Source organism: Myodes glareolus, chromosome 8 (genome assembly GCF_982192425.1).
Source record: "Myodes glareolus chromosome 8, mMyoGla1.1, whole genome shotgun sequence".
In the NCBI taxonomy this organism is placed as follows: Eukaryota; Metazoa; Chordata; class Mammalia; order Rodentia; family Cricetidae; genus Myodes; species Myodes glareolus.
Window position 1 is genome coordinate 6,398,528 of NC_142033.1, and position 22,779 is coordinate 6,421,306.

At 41.6% G+C, this 22,779-nt stretch overlaps 1 protein-coding gene across 6 annotated transcripts in view; it reads right to left on the reverse strand.

The window, feature by feature from the left end:
* Nucleotides 1-22,779, reverse strand: part of Ptpn13 (protein tyrosine phosphatase non-receptor type 13) — a 181,571-nt gene that overhangs the window by 129,559 nt on the left and 29,233 nt on the right. For all 6 annotated transcript variants that reach the window (XM_085691576.2, XM_048427242.3, XM_048427236.3 and 3 more), the window contains exon 2: nt 9,379-9,498. In XM_085691576.2, the coding sequence (XP_085547702.2) occupies nt 9,379-9,493 (115 nt within the window). In that variant the 5' untranslated portion in view covers nt 9,494-9,498. The remainder of the gene's footprint in view (nt 1-9,378; nt 9,499-22,779) is intronic.

Sequence of the window (22,779 nt, forward strand, 5' to 3'; positions counted from 1 at the left end):
ACTCAAACATCTCAAGAAGGAAGCTCCATTTCTTTCTTCCTTTCCTATCACAACACAGAACTACTTCTGTTTTTTGCTTTTGTTTGTTTGTTTGTTTTGTGACACACTAAGTCAAAAGACAGTCCTATCTAATTTTCCTTTAGCTTCCTGAGTCTTCTGGTTATCCTGGATAGTTTTTTGTTTTGTTTTTCAACTTGACATCAGCTACAGTCATCTGAGAAAAGGAACCACAGCTGAAGAAATGTCTCTATAATATTAGATTGTAGGTAAGTCCGTGGAGTATATGTTGATTGATGTGGGCCCCCCTAGGCAGATGATCTTCATTCTATAACAAACAGGTTGAGCAAGTGTTAGAGAGAAGCCTGTAGGCAGAGTTCCTCCATAGTGGTGTCTGTTTCAGTGCCTGTCTCCAGGTTCCTGTCTCCAGGTTCCTGTCTCCAGGTTCCTGTCTCCAGGTTCCTGTCTCCAGGTTCCTGCCCTGCCTGAGATCCTCTCTCCAGGTTCCTGCCCTGCCTGAGTTCCTGTCTCCAGGTTCCTGCCCTGCCTGAGTTCCTGTCTCTTGGTTCCTGCCCTGCTTCAATTCTTGTCTCTAGGTTCCTGCCCTGACAGCTCAGTGAGAAACTGCTACCTGAAAGTATAAGATGAAATAAATGCCTTTCATCCCAAGGTTACTTTTGATTGTGGTGTTTTATCAGCAACAGAAATCAAACTAAGACAACAATCTTCACTACCAATAAAATTAAACCTCCAAAAATTATGACACATTGCTGTGGGACAATGGTCTTGTACCCTGGTCTTCTATCACTTGTATTGGCTTAATAAAATGCTGATTGGCCAGTAGCCAGGCAGGAAGTATAGGCAGGGCAACCACAACAAGAGAATTCTGGGAAGAGGAAAGGCTCAGTCTGCAGTGGTCACCCAGACCAAGAGGAAGCAAGATGAGAATGTCTCACTGATAAAAAGGTATCAAGCCACGTGGTTAACACAGACAAGAATTATGGGTTAAAGTAAGATGTAAGATTTAGTTAATAAGAAAGCCTCAGTTAATAGGCCCACCAGTTTATAAGTAATGCAGACCTCTGTGTGCTTCTTTGGGACTGAACGGGCGGGACAGAAACCTCTGTCAACAAATGGCACCAATGAGAACAACTACAACCACATAAAAACTGAGAGAGCCTGGGAAGTAATTCTAGACACAAAAGAACAGCCTTTTGGTAGCAGCATTTTCTCAGGTGGGCTCTGTTTACTAGAGGCAAGTTTGACTCATTTAAGAGAGGCTTCCTGATTTGGCTTAAGCTGCAAAAACCTTGTAGTCCTTTTAAGAGGCCCTGCTACAAAACACTTAAATGGTGTTTATGAATAGCTGACAGCATGCTTCTTGGTGGTGGCAGGGACCCTGAAACTCTATAGAGTTCTGGCAATAAACATGGCTCCCTCCAGTACCTCCACCATAAAGCCAGACTCTCAGAAAGCTAATGAATGGGGTATATCCAACTGTCAAAGCAATGGCTTTCATTCTAGCCATATTGTGTAGTAAATTAAAAACTCATGAGGTCAGAAAAAGAGAGATACACAGTAAAGACAGATTCAGATGAAGAAAACCTCTAAATGGTATACAGCATGTTTAAAAATATATGTAGGCTTGGGAGAAAAAAAGAAAAAGGATAAAGTCCTTTAAAAAAAAAAAAGGAAAGAGACTAGTTCGGTTGTGGCACACACCTTTAATTCCAGCACTTGGGAGCCAGAGACAGGCAGATCTCTTTGAATTCAAGGACAGTCTGGTCTACAGAGTGAGTTCGAGGACAGCCAAAGATACACAGAGAAACCCTGTCTCAAAAAAAACAAAAATTAAAAATAAAAATAAATGAAGTTTAAAATAAAGCCACATAAAAATGGAAAATACACAGAGAATCTGGGTACTGTATGTTATTGTGTTGTCTTTGAATGGTTTGATGGCTGAGGAAGGAGCAACAGCTGCTAAAAGACATTTGATTATAAATGCTGCTGGATTAAGCCAACATATATATTTTTAAAATGCCTTGACTTCAAATTTTAAGTCAAGATATATGTTACTGTGGAGAAGAGGGTTTGCTTTTGTTTCCACAGGACATGAGGGGCTGTGGATTCATTCTGGGTTAAGAAAAATCAGGTTTGATTAAGGAAGACCACCCCCCTTGAGAAATCTCCAATAGGAGCGAATAGCACAGATGATCCAACATTTCAAAGGACCTCTGTTTGAGTTTCCTCTGAATTCTACATCCAAAACAGCCTTAAGATTGCTGGCTGAGATAATCAAACTCACAGAATGTTCCAATCAGAACTTGACCATAATCTTAGATTTCTTTTGGTCCCCATAAGTTTATCAGAGCCCCCAATTATCAGGAAGTAGCCTAGAAAACTATGCCCACATTACCGAAATATGAATTATGTATGTCTGTCTTTGTTTAGAGTGTTTTGGTTTCAAGTTGTTATAGATAATGGTCAGGAAGAAAGCTAAACAAAGGAGAATAGATTCAGAGTTTTTGTTTTGAAAAAAGGGGGAGAAGTGCTGGGGGCAATGGTCTTATACACTGTAAAGATTTGTCACTTGTATTGGTTTAATAAAATGCTGATTGACCAGTAGCCTGGCAGGAAGCATATGTGGGGAAACCAGAATGGGAGAATTCTGAGAAGAGGAAAGACTCGGTCTGCAGTCATCACCCAAACCAAGAGGAAGCAAGATGAGAATGCCTCACTGATAAAAGATACCAAGCCACATGGTTAACACAGACAAGAATTAAGAATCAATGTAAGATTTAGTTCATAAGAAAGCCTAGGCTAATAGGCCCATCAGTTTATAATTAATATAGACCTCTGTGTGTTTCTTTGAGACTGAAAAGCCTTGAGAACAGGCAGGACAGAAACATCTGTCATCAACAAATTAGAGATACAATGTTTTATAATGCTAGTCCACACATTTCTCCTACAATTATGTGGTTAAGGATAGAAACTATGAATTCTCTCAAGAGCAGATATGATGTCACTATATATAATAATGTTGTCTATCTGTAGACAACAATCAACCTGGGTGATTGGTTACAGAACCCTCCATGTACACCAAAACCTGGGGACACTCAAATGCTATCCCTAAAATGGTGAGCCATATACACATGAGCTGTGCAGTTTTCCTGTATAATTACCTATGCTGTAGTGCACTGCTCAGAGAATAGTGACAAGATGAAACCCTGCCTGTGCTCAGTACAGACACAGCCATTTTCAATCCATGGGTGAACTCATAGGGTAAAATTCACACAAAAGGGGAGCTGATTGCACTTGAAAGAAATAAATCTGCCTACAATTTCGGTTTGTTCCATAGGCCCACAGCTTTTAAATGTGCCCTGCAACCCTGTTCTACTATGACTATAACCCCTCGATTTGAACCTTTCGGGTCACAAAAAGGCTGCTTTTGAATTTCATTATAAGGAATACTTCAGCATCTTTGAATTTCTCAGCACCAAAACACTCAATTATTCAGGTAGAGAACTATGCCTGACCCTGCAAATCTGTGTGACTAGATGTTCAACTATGACCAAAATACTTATAAAATGTCTGACTCTAGAGTTTGAAGTCATTAAGAAACAATATAAGCCTGTGTTTCTGAGCTACAGAGGACTCGTGCAATTCTCAAAAAGGGGCATGGACGCTACCCAGTATTCCACATGTCCACACCAACTCACTCCCAACACAAGTGGGAACCTCCATCTGTGCAGGAATCGGTGTGACAGGATGGCACTATGGCTCACCCACCACGAGTGGGAACCTCCATCTGTGCAGGAATCGGTGTTATAGGATGGTACTAGGCTCACCCACCACTCCATCTGTGCAGGAATCGGTGTGACAGGACGGTACCAGGCTCACCCGCCACAAGTGGGAACCACCACTCCATCGGTGCAGGAATCGGTGTGACAGGACGGTACCAGGCTCACCCACCACGAATGGGAACCACCACTCCATCGGTGCACGAATCGGTGTTATAGGATGGCACTATGGCTCACCCACCACGAGTGGGAACCACCACTCCATCGGTGCAGGAATCAGTGTGACAGGACGGGACCAGGCTCACCCACCATGCTGCTTGTTCTTATCCTTATTTCAGTGTCATGCCAACTGACAAGTCTATCACAGAATGAGGTATATATGACCTAATATACTTCCATAATGCTTTGTGGATTCTTTGTTGCATCTTATAAAGCTACAAGGAAAACAAAAACAAGAGCAATAGCAAGCCAGAAAGTTAACTATTTTACTCAAATTATATTTAAGTTATTGCATAAGAAATAATTTAAGGTGAGAAATGAGACCTAAATTGTTCTTCTTTAGGTAGTACAATCAAGAACAATACTATTTATTGTACATATTATACCAACATTTTAAAAAATTCTTCTAAGTGTAAAAATGAAAACAAACCTGGTAGGTGAAGTTATATTTCTCACCAAGGATGGGACTTCTAAGAGAACAGATGCTATGGCAATCTCCCCTCTAAGCTCTTTAATAGATATTAAACTGCCTAACTTAGAAGGCACACATTTAAAGAAAGTTAATGCCCACAGCGCACCACCGGCGTGTTACCAGAGTAGGGGTTGTTCTCTACAGCTGCTTCATACACTTGGCAGACAACCTACACTGTTCATTTTAAGAATGCCAAATGTTAAAGTTAATTTCATGTTTTATAGTTTGTTTCCAGGGAACAAATAGGGCCATTTCATCTAGTTCAAACACATTTAACTTGAAGGACCTGTTAATTCTGGCATTCCAAATATAAGGCAAGATGCAGCATGTCAAAGTCAAAGACAACAGATGCACCCTCCTGATCAACTCAACTACGACAGCAGGTAGAGGAACGCAAGACGAGTGACGGGCAGGCCTCAATCTTTGTAAGGCTGAACGTGCTATAGAAAGATTTGCGTGAAAACTTTCAGTCATAAAAACCTTCTTATATTTTGCTATAAAGGCATTGAAAATGAACTTGAAACCGTTAAAGTTCATTATCAACGAAGATTTATTTTTGAACTCTATTATGTTCGTTAATTAGTTTGTCTATTTTGGTTACTATTGCTTCATAGTAAGCCTTGAAATTAGGCAGTTTGAGTCTTCAGCATTTGCTTTTTTCTTTTCAAAGATGTTTTGGTTACTTTTCATTCCAATAAACTTCTGTATAAATTTTAGGATGGTCTCACTTTGTGCAGAGTGACTGCCCGTTGGGACTATGTTTACTATCAATTTAAAGAAAACTGTCATCCCTTTAGTAAGAAGCCTTTTCACCAGGAACAAACAGAGCTCTCCGTTTATTTTGGTCTCTAATTTCATTAGGTAGGTCTTCACTTATTTTTCTTCAGGTTTATTTATAATTTAATTCCTCAGATTTATTTTCCTCCTATTTATTAATAATTTTTTCATTTTCAATTTTCATATTTTAATTTTTACCTTTTGACAGAATGGTTAACTGAAATTTCAATTTCCAACTGCTGCTATATAGACATACTATTGTTTTTTGCATATCAGTGTGCGGGAGATATAGAAGAAATTTTGACTCTTTAAAAAAATATTTATATATTTCCCTGCCCATATAGTTCTACTTCCCAATTACTGAATAAGATCAAATAAGAAACCAGGTATAGTGGTACAATCTTTTAATCCCAACACTCAGGGGGCAGAAGCCGCTCAATGAGGCCAAAGTATTCTACAAAGAGTTCCAGAGCAGCCAGGGCAACACAGGGAAACCCTGTTTCAAAAAAAAAATTAAAAAATTAAAAAAAATAAAAATAAAAAATAAAAAAACAAAAGTCAAATAATTTCAAAAATCCTATTTTTATCTACTTTTATCTCAAATATTTAGAATATCCATGCATTAAAAAAGTCCATTACACACAAACAAAACAATAATAACAATAAAGACAGACCAAGAAGCATATAATGAGGAAGATATAATTTGTTAAGACCCCAAATGAAATTCCTCCAGAAATTTCATTTCAATTATCACATTCAAGTTAAAGACTAACAAACTCATTCTGGCAAAAATGTAAAACTATGTTCCCTGCTACTTACTATCAAAGTTGCAGCGTGAGCAGGTGAAGACAGAGGAGGAAACACACTGCAGCAAACCACAAAGCAAGGGTCACAGGATTACAATGGTCAGGACGGAGTAGGGAGCATGGTCAGAGCGGATTAGGGAGGACTGGCAGCAAGGGTCAAGGCGGATTAGGGAGGACTGGCAGCAATGGTCAGGGTGAATTAGGGAGGACTGGCGGCAATGGTCAGGGGATTATGGAGGACAGGTAGCAATGGTGAGGGCAGATTAGGGAGGACGGGTGGCAACGATCAGGGGATTAGGGAGGACTGGAAGCAATGGTGAGGGCGATTAGGAAGGATTGAGTGCAGAGTAGTTAAGAGGAAAGCTCCAGGCCATCGATAGCACCCACTCTCCATAGAAATTATTACAGTTCTCCTACTCAAAGTAAAAGAATTACAAACCATCTTTAAATCAATCATTAACAGATCTGAGTTACAGCCTCGAGACCGAGCCTTCATGTTCTTTTCAAGTCATCACAGAATAACTACGAAGCCAGACCATATGTGCAACGACAGGTAATCCTCAAAACTGTGATCAGTAATCATGGGGGGCGGGTATACTCAGGACACAGCAAAGGACAACTACCACCATCACTGCCAGGTTAGTGACTATCAGGGTTCCTAGTTTCCTTTCTCCCAAGGAGGAGAAAACAACTTCAAAGGCCAAGGAGGTACCTTCCAATGAGGCCATGTTTCAGCATCATTATCCTATGAATAATAGGAATAAAGAGCTCACTCAGTTTTAAAAACTGCTACAAGCTTTAAATTGCGAGAAGGCTGGAAAGGAAGCACTGGGCTATTTTCTTGCCCAGCAATCTCCCAGGAGTGCGGCTTCCACCTTGATCACACAAATTCTAGCTGTATGCACATACATTGACAGGACACAAGGGCAACAGAAGGCTCAAGACAGCAGTGGGAAAGCCACGAACAAGAACAGATAAAGGTTTATACAAACAACACAGACAGATGAAGATGGCCAAGATGCAAATACACATTTCAGAAAAATAAACTATTCAGAAAAATAAAATAAGCTACGCATTCTATCTGCTTTCCCCCTAATGTCTCAAGGTTACTCATAAACGTATCTAAAGCATCAAGACAGCCACAATCTGTCTCCGACTAATCAACTAGCGACCAGTTCATCTGCTGTGTCAGAGGCAGGGGAAAAACTCATAGGAATATGGCCATGCATTATCAAATGTAAAGATTTCCTGTAAAACAAACAAACCCTTGCTTTTTCCTAACAAATGGAAATGGCCGACTGGCAATCATAATGACTGGTGATTTCCCAACTGTCAAATAAGTCAAATTTAATTTGTTCTTATTATTGATATTATTCTGCTAGCTACTTAGACTGAAGGCATCTAGCAAGCGACTCCCACTGAACAGTGTATGACACACACACAGCTGCCTCACAGTGAATTTTACAACATAGCTCATGTGTCTTTACTGTAAAGTGCCAATGTATTAGGCAACAACACCGCTGAATGACGAGGGCTGTAAATACAGCTTGCAGTCTCTAGCAGCACTATGAGAGGTAAAGAGGGAAAAGCCCTCAGGGTACTGAGAGAGGCGAGATGCTTCCCATGCTGTGAGTCACTGCAGTTGGTGCAATGAAGAGCGGCTCTCACTCCCTCGGCTGAACATCTGCAGTGCGCGCTGTCTCTGTCATCCTTCTGGTACACTTCTGGAAGTCCTCTGATCCGAATCAATGCCCAAAGGGCTGCAATGACACCTTCCATCCATTGGCCCCTCCCACAGCATCTCACAAGGAGATGTTTCTTACCATAACTGAATATTGTTAATTGCCAATTGCGTATGACACCTTTGAAGTGTGGCTATGCAATCTATACTTTGGCTATATACTGCCACACTTTGGACTACCTATTAAGTCTGAATTTTCTGAGAAAGTTGAGTGCTTATTTAAAATAAACAAGATTTTGTAACTGATTTTAGGTGAAAATTATTTTGTTATCTGGACTAGTCACAGCTATACACTGAGGTCTTCATACATCTCAGTAACAATCTTTCAAGCCCGGGGAACAAGAAGCCCCCTGGTAACAAGCAGTCGTTCTCAGTACCTGGGCCCTGGTACTTTTTGTTCAAGTTCCTCCTCGGACTCAAAATCAGCAGTGTCAGCAACCAAGCTCCAGCCAACGTTCGAGCCCTGGTCTCCCTTTCCTCCCATTTGCTCTAGACTTTGCCCTCCTGTGCTCTTCCCTAACCCGCCTCTAAGGTTCTCGCATTTCCCAAACCGCAGTGTGCATCATAACGTCCTCGAGGACAAGCTTCTGGGATCCTGAGTGGCTCTACCTCTGGAGTCTGTGGTGTGGGCATGATCATTTGCATTCTGAAAGGTCTCGGTGAGGCTCTGCCATTGGTCCAGAGCCCACACTGGGAAGACTATTTACTCATTGGCTTTTTTCTTTTTCTCTTAAGACAGGGTTTCTCTGTGTAGCCCTGGCTGAGACCTAGAACTCACAGAGATCCGCCTGACTCTGCCGCCCGAGTGCTGAGACTAAAGGCGTGCACCACCACATGTAGGCACCAAACCAAAGTTTTAAAGACTGGTTCTTCCATTAGATAAAGTCTTTGTCCACACAGGTGGTATCCACGTGACATGAACAACACCACAGCAAATAGTTTTGAACAACCAAAGTCCTACTAACTTCCAGCTCCCAGATGCAAGTCAACCACTTACAAGAGAAATACCAGACTCCTTATTCAGTCCGCACTGCCTCAGTGCAGCAGCAGGAACGCAGCCCCTGCTCGCTCAGTCAGGAGTGTTTTCTCGCTCCTTCCTCTCACAAGACCAACTCCCACTTTTCTTTGAGGCATGAGCTCTGGGGAAACTTAATGCATGGAAGCCTTCTTCTCTTTCTTTCTCCCCAGGCAGATCTTCCTCCTGGGTGATCTTACAGAGCCACTGAAGGCCCTGGCTTTGTGACCCTTGTCACAGTTACATTTGCTTATATCAGGCTTTTATTAATAGTTACATTCTACACTGGAACATGAGCTTCCAGCAAACAGGAAGTGTTTTCGAGAATCACTCTGCTTCCAGTGGCTGTTGCTGTGGCCAGCATATGCAGTGTGTTCAAATTAATACAAGCAAACTGGACTTTACCAGTCCTGAGATGTCTAAGATGAAGTATTTTTTTCTTTCTACACTCAACCAAAACCAGGATTACTGAAATAGAAACTAATTCACTACTGGCTACCTGTTTTTCAACTACTCAACCTGCAAAATACAATGTTTAAGATATGACTTACCTCTTCTGAATAGTTCTTGGAGACTTTCAGCACTTTGATTTAATACAGCCCATATCTCTTCCTCTTGCAGTGGTCCACCCCGAACCTCCAGAGCCTCTGCTAGTGACACATGCATGTTACCTAGGAAACAGATGAGAAAGCATCTGCGTGAGCAACGTAAGTGCCCTTTCATCAGTGAAAGCCTTGTACCAGGGGCGAGCTATACACTCCCATCCACCCAAGCTTCCAGTGTGGCCTTCCATCTAAATACGCCTTACAGAGTAAAACCTGGAAAAAGTGAAGAGACCGGAAGAAAGACCCTCAAAACAGCTTCTTGGTCTGCCTAACAGTGCTAACTGCAAGGCTCCTGGGAAGAGTGGGGGTGACTACTTCATGAGAGAAGACAGAAAGCCCGGGGGACTAGGTAGTCACCAAGCTACAGATGAGGAAGCAAATAGTTCAAGGCTTTTTGGTGTTCAGCTCCAAGCTTCATCTCAAACGTAAAAAGGAATCGAGAGAAGACCCCACAGCTATCAGAAGAGGATGTTGGGAGTATGAGGAAACGCATCCCTGTGCTCAGTAACCGATTTCTATATTCTCTGATTTATATGTTATTATGAAACTTTACATTGAAGGAATGAACTATTCCTAAACTAACAAGGCTGCAAATTCCCGACTTGCTCTAGGAAAGTCATTTCCCCTCAGCGGCTTGGGAACAACAATAATGGTGAAGTCATTAGGTAACTATGATAAGGAAGGAGGTTAAGCATGTTTGTTTTATAATTTAACACCACACAGTAATGGAATTAACAAAAGACCAGAAAAGTTTCTCTGAGACAATATTTATAACATGTTCAGTAAGTGATAAACTGATCAGATTTGAGATTTTCTATTGGGCTCAATAATTCTCCTTTACTTTGGGAAGGGGAAGATGCAGGCAGCTTCGTACAAGCCTCCCATGTGCTTTTCCTAAGCTGATCCATCTCAGACTTGTGGTTCCCCAAACCTGCTGAACCAAGATGCTAATGCGGATGAGCAGTGGCTGGAAGACAGAGCCACAGGCTCAGAAGCAGACTAGACAACCTGCATGCGATAAGCTCTGTGGTTAGCTTCGAACTGCATGCATTACGTTTGTAAAAACTGGCCCTTGTCTTAGTTGTTGGTCAGGGTTGTCCAAGAGACTCCCCAAACACAGGCGATTGCTGTTGTTATTGGTTTTCCAGCAGGGCTGGAAGGCAAGTTCCTGTTGTTGAAGACACTGTGCACTTTGAATACACGGCCCAGAAATCCGGAGATGGATCTGACACGAACGCCTCCTCCCTGGTAACTAACTTTCACGGTACCAGAAGGTGCCATGCAAGCTTCCTGCGGAGGGAAGCAACCCACAGTCCTACCCAGCTATGGTGCCTAAGATCCACACGGCGGCTGGCACCGCAGGATAACCTACGGGTGCAGTGGTGACACACACACCTCATAGACAACCAGCAGCTCTCTGGTTGAACGTAAGGCCCATTTAACAAGAGGAATGCTAAGGTCAGGAGAAAAAGTCTTCTCCAGAGAAAAGCACACCCTTTGGTTATCCAATACCAACTGGTCAGCCCAGAAAACAGACACATACAAGTGACATATAGACTGAGCAGGATTTATTATATCTTTAGGAATACACACACGCACACACACACACACACACATACACACACACACACACACAAAGAGAGAGAGAGAAAGAGAGAGAGAGAGAGAGAGAGAGAGAGAGAGAGAGAGAGAGAGAAGCAATTCCAGCAACAAGTGAGGCCAGCCTTGTCTTTTAACCTGTTTGTCTTCATGTATAGTGAAAAAACATAAAACCATCTTATTTGAGAAAGCCAGAGTTTCCATTTAGCTTCTATAAGAACTGAGGCTATTTATTCACACCTCTGCCCACACCAAATGTTTCTAAGTTTTCATGTGCTTCATTATAACAACAGTGTATCATTATAATAGGAGATGCACTGCTAAGAGATATGTGGGCTATTATCTTCCTCATGAACTGTTTTAATAGACTGAAGTTTCAACAGAGGCATCAAGATACTACAGCAATCAGATACTAGCAGGGCTTATGAGAAGGAGTACCCCGTAGCGAGTTTCCAGAGAGTCTGAGAACCGGTTAGATGGCTCCTCAGCCTACACACCCCACAGAGAGAAATTGCACAAGCAGGACTTCTTTGAAGAGAGTTGAGCTGGTTCTCATGTCTCCCCTAAAGATGAAGGGGTGTGGGAAGGGGCCTTGCTCTCACCTCAAGGGAATGAGAGAGGCTGTGTTGGGGCCATGTGAAATGCTTGATGCGTTCTCTGGCGTTAGACCAGTATCTGTTACCACTCTACAGTCCCACAAGAGTGAGGGGGCACATGGTATCAAAGGAAGCCATGGTTCCAAGAGTGGGGGAGGGCAGAGGGTGGGCTCTGCAGTGGAGACCCTTCCTGGAGGACAAGGAAATCCCAGAATGTAGGCAGTATGACCGCTGTGCAGCGCTGTGCGGACGCTGAAGCCACGGCAGGAGTACATTTAAAACAGGTGGTTAGCAGGTGAAAATCTGCTTAAAAACAGGATCCTCCTCACCAGGAGAGCATGGGCCATATAACCAACTAACAGGGCTCCTGGGAGCTTGCAGATACTAAGGGGAAGATCTAGGGAGAGGGAAGGTAGAAGGGAACTGGGAGCAGTGAAATGAGAGGAAGCTAGGGTCGAGATGAGAGAAGAATAAATTAAAAATTAAAACAAAACAAGAAACAGATTCCTCACCAGCACTAGCTGGTGAGGTGGCTAGAAGTATTAATGTAAGTGCACAGAGACCCACCAAACATCTAATAGGAGAAGCAAGAAGAATAAAGGAGGGGAGAGAGGAGGAAGAGCAAGGACTACATTACTACTTTACTCTAGAGTAACCTCAGAGAAAAGCAGGCTGAGACCCCGGTGTTGGGCTGGCTAGCTGGGGGAATACATTTTTGGGGCTGTCACGGGAAGTGTGGTACCAAGGTGAAACAGTCATCCTTTACCACACACTCTGTTCAAGTCAGGGGAGACTGCCCAGCTCTCTACTCTCTCTGTTCTCAGTTTTAAGTGTGATGTGGACAGACAGCGCAACTTGACGGGGCGGGGCACAGACGCCCCCAGACACTGCATCCCTCCACTGGCAGCTAACTAGGGAAAGATGCTAAATATCCAGGCTGAAAAGAGGGCCTGTGATACGCGGAGAAGGCACTTTAATTACGCACTCCACGGTGTCTTTTAGCTTAAGTGGCTGTAATTATTTCCGCTATCAAAGAGTAATAAGAGGCCTGGGCATGGTGGTGCACTCCTTTAATCCTGGGATTTGGGAGGCAGAGGCAGGCAGATCTCTGAGTTTAAGGCCAGCCTGGTGGATCTACAAATCCCAGGTCAGCCAGGGAAACTCGAAAGGGAGAGAGGAAGGGAGGGGGAAAAAAAGAGTAATGAAATAAAGACAGAGAAACTGCCTTTGAGAAATAAAGACAAAGAGAAGTGACATCATGGCAAGTAACTTATTTATGATTATGCCTTAAGTACATCATTGCAGCAGCAATGTATTTGTGGTATATATGTATATGCACACATGCATTCCACTAAAATTAAAATTTTTAAGTTTTTGTTTATGCTTTTAAATAAGCTGGTTTTTAAAACAAAATTATTCCTTATATAAGAAAGAATTTAAAACCCAAAATAAATTTTCTTTTCTTTTCTTTTTATTTATTTATTAAAAATTTCCACCTCCTTCCCGCTTCCCTTCTCCCTCCCCCTCCCCACCTTCCCCTCCCTCTCTAGTTCTAAGAGTAGTCAGGGTTCCCTGCTCCATAGGAAGTCCAAGGTCCTCCCCACCTCCATCCAGGTCTATAAAGGTGAACATCCAAACAAACCAGGTTCCCATAAAGTCAGTCCATGCAGTAGAATCAAAACCCAGTGCCATTGTCCTTGGCTTCTCAGTCAGCCTTCATTGCCAGCCACATTCAGAGAGTCCGGTTTGATCACATGCTCCATCATTCCCAGTCCAACTGGCCTTGGTGAGCTCCCTTTAGATCAGTTCCACCGTCTCAGTGGGTGGACACATCCCTCATGGTCCTGACTTCCTTGCTCATGTTCTCCCTCCTCATACAACAATTTTTTTTCCACTGCTTGCCTCTTCTACCCACAATGACCTTTTGATGCTGATGCACTGGGTTCTGAATTACAATATATTTTTAATTTGAAGTATGATTATTGTGGAGTATTATACAGTGTGTGAAGATGTATTGCTGTGATTGCTGTAATAAAAAGTTGAATGGCCAATAGCTAGGCAGGAGAATATAGGTGGGACTTCCAAGCAGAGAGGACTTTGGGAAGAAAGGCAGAGACACCAGAGAGACATGGAGCAAGTTAAACTCATACTAAGGAGAGGTAAGAAAGTCACATGGCTGAACGTAGATTAACAGAAACAGGGTAATTTAGGTTATAAAAGCAGACTGGAAAAAAGCCTAAGCTAAGGCCAAAGTTTCATAATTAATAGCAAATCTTCATGTAGTTATTTGTGAGTTGATGGTCCAAAGGAAAGTCTGACTACATGCGGCACCCAAATGTCCACTGTAAATTCACATAGGGCCCAAGAAAGCCAACAACAACAAAGTCAGACTGGGCTTCCTGGTGACCACAGTCTCTCAGGTGGAGCCGTTGCTTGCAGCATACAAAGGCACAGCTCTTTAAGAGGCCCTGCTGTACAGTCAAGCACTTGAGCAGTCACTCAGCATTAGGTACAAATGCCTGCCTAGCATGGATACAGCAACTTCCCAGAGCTGGGATGGTTAGGTACTGCCGGGACAGTTAGACACAGCTTCTACAGGCACCAGCGCACCACGTGCTAAGTTAGCTGCACGGCAGCTGGCGTGACAATTTAAGACTTGGCTCATGTGGTCACAAGAGGGCATGGGCACACAGAAAGCCAGGTCCAGGCCAAAAAGCCTCTAAATAAGTACAGCATGTCTTAGATGTGCTTAAGTGTGAAGAAAAGAAAATGAGTACAGTCATAAAAATATAGGTAAAAAATAAAGTCTTAAAGAAAGAGTTAAGTAATTAAAATAGTGGGGCACATAAACTTGGGAAATGCACATGGTGTCTAGATCCTATATGGTGCTTTGTTGACTTTGAATTTTTTAAATGCTTAAGAACAAGAAACAATAGTGCTGGATTATAGAAACTGCTAAATTAAACCAACCTATATATTTTAAGGATGTCTTAACTTCAGAATGGAAGTTAGAAAATGTCACGTTGTGGGAAAGGATGTGCTTGTTTCCACAGGAAATTAAAAGCTATGGATTTTTTAAAAAATTAATAAAGACCAGATTTGATTGGAGGAGACCTTCTGAAAACCATGGCTACTGACATGAAGAAAGAAACCAAGACAACAGGACAGATGATGTATAGGCTAATCCCTATACTATGAGAAAAATTCTGAGACTGAATGTTAGCTACTGAGTGCTCATGACTTATTATTACATGGCATCCTTTCATATGAAATCAGTAGAGGTTTGGTAATATGGTCCAAACAGACTTATAAAGTTAACAGATGACTTTTGCCTGCTCAAAAATAAAACAAAACATCCTTTTTAGCTGACTTTGCACACTGCACATTCCATACTTGTGTTAATGCACATATACATGTTAACTTTATAAGTTGTTTTTTTTTTAAAAAAAAAAAAAAGAACCAATGAAGACAAGCAACCCAGGAGATCCAGGTTTTCAGAACGCCTCTGTTGCAGTTTCCTCAAAATTCTGCATCCAGAACAACTTCAAGGCTGATAGCTGAGATGGTCCAACCTCATAGACAATTACAGCTAAGACTTCAGATAAGCTCTATTACCTCCCAATCACAAACACTGATGACAACTTATGCTGGAGAGGTTGTAGGGAAAAGGGAACACTTCTGCATTGCTGGTGGGAATGTAAGCTGGTACAACCCCTTTGGACATCAGTGTGACGGTTTCTCAGAAAATTAGGAAACTACCTTCCTTAAGACGCAATAATACCACTTTTGGGTATATAACCAAAGGATGCTCAATCGTGCCACAAGGACATGTGTTCAACTATGTTCATAGCAGCTTTGTTTGTCGTAGCCAGAACCTGGCTACGATCGAAGAATGGATAAGGAAAATGAGGTACATTTACACAATGGAGTACTACACAGCAGAAAAAAATGACATCTTGAATTTTGCAAGAAAATAGATGGAGCTAGAAAACATTATTTTGAGTGAGGTAACCCAGACACAGAAAGACAATTATCACATGTACTTACTCGTAGATGGTTTTTAAACATAAAGCAAAGAAAGCCAACCTAAAAACCACAATCCCAGAGAATTTAGACAACAATGAGGACACTAAGAGAGACTTACATAGATCTAATCTACACGAAAAGTAGAAAAAGACAAGATCTCCTGAGCAAATTGGGAGTAGGGGGGCCCTTGGGAGAGGGTTGGAGGAGGGGACAGGGAGGGGAGCAGAGAAAAATGTAGAGCTCAATAAAAAAGAAAAAGAAAAAAAAGGAAAGACTATTTACCAAGAAAAACCTCATGAAAACTCTGAAGTCTAGTCTAACTCAACAACTGCAGGCACCAATACCAGAAACACAAAATACATGAATAATCGAGGCAACAGGACTTCTCCAAAAGTCCTAATTCTTTAGAACCTGAATACAAACACAAAGCAATGGTGGAAATTCCAGAATTCAAATCTGTCTAGTCTTAAAATTACCAATGACCTCACAGAGGCTCTGTGAAGATCTGTGAGGTCATTCCAAGAATAAACAAACAAGCAAATTAATGAATTAATAAATAGATAAATGTGATTCAAAACAATAAGGTATTTTTCCCTTGAAGACGCTGACAAAAAAAATGAACAAAAAGAGATTAGACAATAGCAAAATATCTATAAAAATCTGAAAACAAAAAGTTCAATAAACCAACACAGTGAAAAGCGCTCACCAGTAGGCTAGACCAGGATGATAGGGGAACCCCAGAAGGGAAGACAGAGCTGAGAACGTGAAGACAGCAGCACAAGCAGGACCTCAGGACCCCCAGGGAGCTGGTGGTCCAGCTCAGTTTGCAGAACGCTTCTCTGATGTGTAAAGTCCTGAATTTGATCTGCTTATCACATAAAAGGCAGACCTACTGGCACATGCCTGTAATCCTGCATTTGGAACACAAAAGCAGAAACATCAGAAACTCAAGTTCACCCTCAGTCATGTAATAAATTGAGACAAAAATTGATACTAGAAACCTCGTCTCAAAAAAAATTATTAAGAAACTAAACATATCAGTTTGTATTATAAGGGAAGGAACTAAGACACAGACTAAAGGCACAGGAAACCTGTTTACAGAAACTGCAGCAGGAAGTCACCAAGTCTAGAAAAAGAAATGGATTAAAGTACATTAAGCATTTAGCATGTCCAGAAAATCCATGTGATACTATATGAAATGTCAAGAGTAAGGAAATAAATTAAAACTACAAAAGGTAGGAGAGCCCACCATGGGACTGGCCCCTCAGAGAAACAGCAGAAGCATCAAGCCCAGGGGAACCCCGACTTATATATTTCAAGTCCTAAAACAAAATAAGGTTTAATTTTATAACTAAGATTAATATAGCCAACAAAATTATTGTTTAAAATTAAAGGAGAAGCAAAGATCTCCGATGACAAGCTAACTAAAGCAATGCGTGGCCATTGGCTGAGCACAGCAAAGAACAGAGGAAAAACTACAGAGGCTGAAGAAAGACACGGATCACAAGTTCATGAAGAGCAAATCTCACTAAAAGAAACAAATGAAAAAGAATTAAGAAGGAACTAGACAGATTAACTTAATAAAGCAAAATGAAGAAGAGAGAAATTAGTACAGACCTTCCAGTAACTAAGTGTAAGTAGTCTTTACCTTTCCAGTCAAAAGATAGAAACTGAATAGATTAAAGCACAAGATCCAACTGTTTTCTATTTGCGAGAAGCTCACCTCCTGGGTAAATGCCCATACAGACTGAAAATGAAAGGATGGAAAATTATTTGTGTGTGTGTATGTGTGTGTTTGCTGTTTTGTTTTTTGAGACAGGACTTCTCTGGGTAGCCCTGGCTGTCCTGGAACTCCTCTGGGTAGCCCTGGCTGTCCTGGAACTCACTCTGTAGACCAGGCTGGCCTCAGACTCACAGAGATCCACCTGCCTCTGCCTCCTGAGTGCTGGGGTTAAATGTGTGTGCTACCATTGCCCAAGAAAATTACATTCTAAATAAATGGAATCTTAAAGCAAGGAAGAGCAAAAATACTCACACTGGCAAATAAACTTCAAATCAAAATTAAAGTGATGAAGCTGGCCGCATTATGATGAAGGCAACAAGCAAATAACATAAAATAATGGTGAGTATCTAAGTTTCATATATTGATATTTACACAACAAGCATTACTGAAGAGAGTGGTCCACATATAGTTGTAACAGGAAACTACAAGCCAGTCTCATCACTGCTGAACTCTACCAGATCTTAAAGAACTACCATCAATGCTCCTCAAACAACCCTCTCTGTGTAAGAAAAGGCAGAAAGAGTTCAAATTCATTCTCAAGTATACATGACTTTGATTCCCAAACAAGACAAGAATACAATAAACTATAGGTCAATGAATACAAATATAAAGTCCGCCAACAAAATACTGTAAACTGGGTCTAGAAAGATGGCTCAGCAGTTAGGAGCCTTTGATGAAAGACTTTCTGAAAAGGATCCAAGCTAAACATTCATATGCATAAAATAAAAATAATTTTAATTAAATAAAACAGCAGCAAAAATACAATGTTTTCAAGAAAAACACACAAACAAAACCTCACCTCGAGATCATCATGCTGAGGGCAGTAAGCCAGACTCAAAGGACAAATGTCTCACACTTATCTTTAGTTACAGAAACTCTATTCAAACAATGAAAGTAGAGGGGACAGTTTGGGATGAGAAAGTGAGGAGGAGGAGGGAGAGGTAATGGATGACTATAATCATGAGACGTTTACACATGTATGAAAATATCTTCACAAAACCCACTATTTTGTACAATTACGGTAGGCTAATAACATACTTTTAAAAAATATGCTTGATAAGATAAGAAAGAAAAAGAAAATAGGAGTAGCCTAATATATCTTGCATATAATCTCATCCCACCACTTTAGAGTCTCTGGACCCTCTGTGCTTCAGTCCTGACAGTTTCTCAGGTTACTGAAACAGAACAGTGTTCATACTGTGGACACTGCAACAATCCCTCCAAACATTAGCAATTCTGAAGGAAACCTAGGACTGTTCACATTAAGTGGGAAAAACGATTCCCTCCTATCAGATCTTATTACCAAAAAGAAAAAAAATCAAGTATTTTAAAAGGAATTCAAGTGAGTGACAAACTGCTCTTACTTCTTAAAGTGATCATGAATACATATTTTGTTGAAGAGGCATGTTGCCTTGCAGGAAACCCTATTGTCTTTGAAGGCATAAAGCAACGACTTGAGGCCAGAACCAAGCTCAGATAAAATTTATGTGGTAAAGGCAGGTGACACTGAAAAGCTGATTTGAGAAAGGAGACAAAATTTTGAACTAAGCATTCAATTTCCTACAGTGAACGCAAGAGTTTTTGACCTAGAACTGTTGACATGACTGCTTCCCCACAGAGGACAGCTTCTGCTCCACCCCCAGCCGGCCATGCAACCCAGCCTACACTCTGCCTCCTGAATGCACAGGATTCAGTAAGCCAGAGAAACTAGAAAGACACATCCAGCTAGAGGTATCACAAACACAACAGGCTGTTATGTTCTGTGGAGAAATAACGAGGTTTCACAAAAAACACCCAAGTCTTAAAAACAGACAAGAAAAGAATCTTTACCTAGGATCAATTAATTGTAAACCTTGGGGTACTGAAAAGAACCTCAGCTGAGGCCATAGAATGGTAATTGTTATTTGACATTTATTTCTGCGATCATCTCCACTGAAGTGACTTTATTTAGGAATATCTCAGACATCCGAAGACTGTGAAAATAAGACTTAACTATAGGAATTTAACTAATGGGCACTAAGAGATGTGACCAGGATAAATGAACTTTCCCAGAAATGACATTATAGAATAAGCAACAAAACCAAGAGCCTGCATGAATGCAGCACTCTAAGAAACACCTCTCTGTATTCACATCAGCGAAGGACGTCAGTTACCCAGATGTGCGAGACGTTGGGTCATATACTAGCTTTCAGTTTGGAGAACTACTCTAAAGCAGAAGAGATAATTCTACCACAGGGTTCAAAGGATACTGATGTCCTTTCAACAATCCCTACCTCCAAATGTTCCACTTAAAGCTGAGCTTTAACGAGGTGAGACCTGATGCCAAGGTTGTCTTCTAATTTCCACACATATGCTATGGCACTGTGTGCTTGCATTAATAAACAGCAATGTATATTTATTTACACACATGCATGCACACACACACACACACACACACACACACAGACACACACACGACTTAAAAAGAAGAAACTGGGTTTTGGCTAATCTTACTTTGTCCATTGGTTTACCTAGGATCACATACGGAATTACAAACATTGTTTTTTGAAACTATATACTGATGTTAATTGTTAAGTCTGGAACGTAGCCCCCAGCCCCTGGCATCCATCCCAACCCCCCTGGCCTGGGAGAAAAATTGCCCTGGACTCCAAATCCCAGCATGCCAGGTCCTGACCACCCCACTCCCACAGGGTATTTAAGTGGGCTCCCAGAGGAGAAATACATGGTTCTGGGTTTGCATGTGCTTCCGGCTTTTCTGTCTCCCCGCCATGCGTTTGGCCACCCAAGAGCGCTGTACTTAATAATGTACTTAAAATGATGCGCATTTTGATTTGGTTTGATTTGACCTAATTGGACTTCTTTGCGCAGGTGGAGCTGCCCTTCCTAGGATTTTTTTTTAACACTAATATTATACACTCACAAGAAAACCATCACCAGACATTCTTTCTCTCTACTCATACTTCAGTGGTAGTGGTAGTGGTAGCAAAAAGGAGGATGAGGAGGAAGAGGAAGAAGGCAATGACACAACCACGACCAAAAGGGCTGTGACGAGTTTCTTTGTTTCTAGTATCTCCAAAAACAGAGAAAGGAAGTAATTCCTCTGTCCTGTCCTAAGAACTTATATTACTTTTTGTTTTTTCTCTCTCTAATGCTAAACTGCAAGCAAGCCCCCAATTAAGTGTTTTCTCTTAAAATAGTTGCCTTGCTCATGGAGTCTCTTCACAGCAACAGAACAGTGGCGGAAACACCATCAAAGTCCAACCTGGTAAATCACGAGGGTTCTCTTTTAGGGGTGCTACTTACAGGAATATGGGTGAGAGGCTACTTACAGGACCAGAAATGATTCAGACAGCTGAATCACCATAGCCCACCCCAGCATGGGTGACAAATAACAGAAGTGTGGAGCCTGGAACACACTGCACAGCATGCATGCAGTGTACAGTTGGGGAGTGTCCTTTCCAGGTGGCCTTGGTCTAAACCTCTTTCAGGCAGTTCTCCTGGTTTCTGCTTCTTCCAGGCGGCTGGTCTGCTCTCAGGATTTTTACAACTTGACTTGTCTAAGAGGGAGTCTGGGCTTTTACTGCTTATTGTGCAGGGAGGGGCCCAGGGAATCTGCTCAGCTTCAGGGACTTCCTGAAGCTATTTTGAGTTGTTAACCTTTCTGCTTAAGGAGCTTCCCTGGAGGAAACTATCACACAACAGAATGGAAAGTACTGAGGAAAGGAGATTTGAAAGAAAATGACCCCCTCTTAGTTAGGGTTTCTATTGCTGTGAAAAGAACCATGACCATGACAACCCTTTTAAAGGAAACATTTAATTGAGGGGGTTCGCTTACAGTTTCAGATGTTCTGTCCATCTATTATTATTATTATCATGATTGGGGAGCATGGTGATATGCAGGAAGACTTGGTGCTGGGTGAGCACCTTAAAGTCCTACATCTTGCATGCAATAGGAAGCTGAGATACTGGGCAGTCTTGTTGGAGGAAGTGTCTTACTGTGGAGGCTGACGTTGAAGTTTCATATATACACATGCCACACCCAATGAGGCAGACCACTTCCTGTTATCTTCATGGATGCAGAATTTTCAGCTATCTTGGGGCTGGAGAGATGGCACAGTGGCAGCTCTTCCAGAGGTTCTGAGTTCAAGTCCCAGCAACCACATGATGGCTCACAACCATCTATAATAAGGTTTGATACTTCCCTCTTCTGGTATATAGGCTCATATGCAGATAAAGCACCATATACATAAAACAAACAAATCTTCAAAATGACAAAAAGAAAGAAATGGAGTGGTGATCCCAGAGTAAAAATTCCACCCAGGTTAGTTTCCAACTTGTGAAAAGGAAATAAAGAAAAGCTTAGAGCTGAGTGTGGTGGTGCACAACTCTAATCTTGGCACTCGGAAGGCAGAGGCTCATAGATCACTGAGTTTAAGGCCAGTCTAGTCTAAAGAACAAATTCTAGAACAGTCAAGGTCAGGCAGTAAAGTAAACTATGGAAAACAGAATGCTAGTGAAGATGTAACTGAACAAGGGAGCCATGTTCCAGCCCCAAGCCCCAGAACTTGGCAGCTATGGCCATATGGTTCTGGTTTGAGAGTCAAAGATAGAAGAAAGGCACTCTGGAATCTCCCTCTGGGATTAAAGAAAGTCGCTGAGGGAAGGCATGTGTCAGAGGTGTCCCTGACTGAAGGCCTAGAGAGGCCATTGCATGAAGCTGTGATATTGACGCCCAGATAGCCTTGGAGATCCCAAGATGTTGGAGACGCCAGAGACGTGGAACACCTGCAGAAGAAAGCTGAAAACAGGGAACAGAACCAGCCCAAGAGAAAAAAGTGTGTTGCAGTCAACAAAACTGAATGAAGTTGAAGGTCTGAAGAGGGTTTTACCATCAAATATGCAGATTCAGAGTTTGGAGTTTGCCCAGATGGTTTCTGGTCTTGCTTTGGTCCAGTATTTCCTCACTATGATCCCTTCCCCACATTTTGAAACAGTAATATATAATCTATGTCACTGTATGTTGGAAGTATGTGATTTGCTTTTTTTTTTGCATTTACAGGGTATTACAGTTAAGATATTGCATGAATCTCAAAAGAAAGACTTTGGACTTTAGACTTTTAAATAAATTTGAAACTGTTATAGAGACTGTGAAAACTTTTGAAGTTGGACTGACAGTATTTTACATTATAATATGGATACAAGCCTTTGGAGGCCAGGGAGTGGAATGTGGTGGCTTGGAAGAAAACGGTACTATTAGGAGGTGAGGCCTTGATGGAGGAAGTGTATCACTGTGGAGGTGGGCTTTGAAGTCTCATATATGTTCAAGCCATGCCCACACCTGTA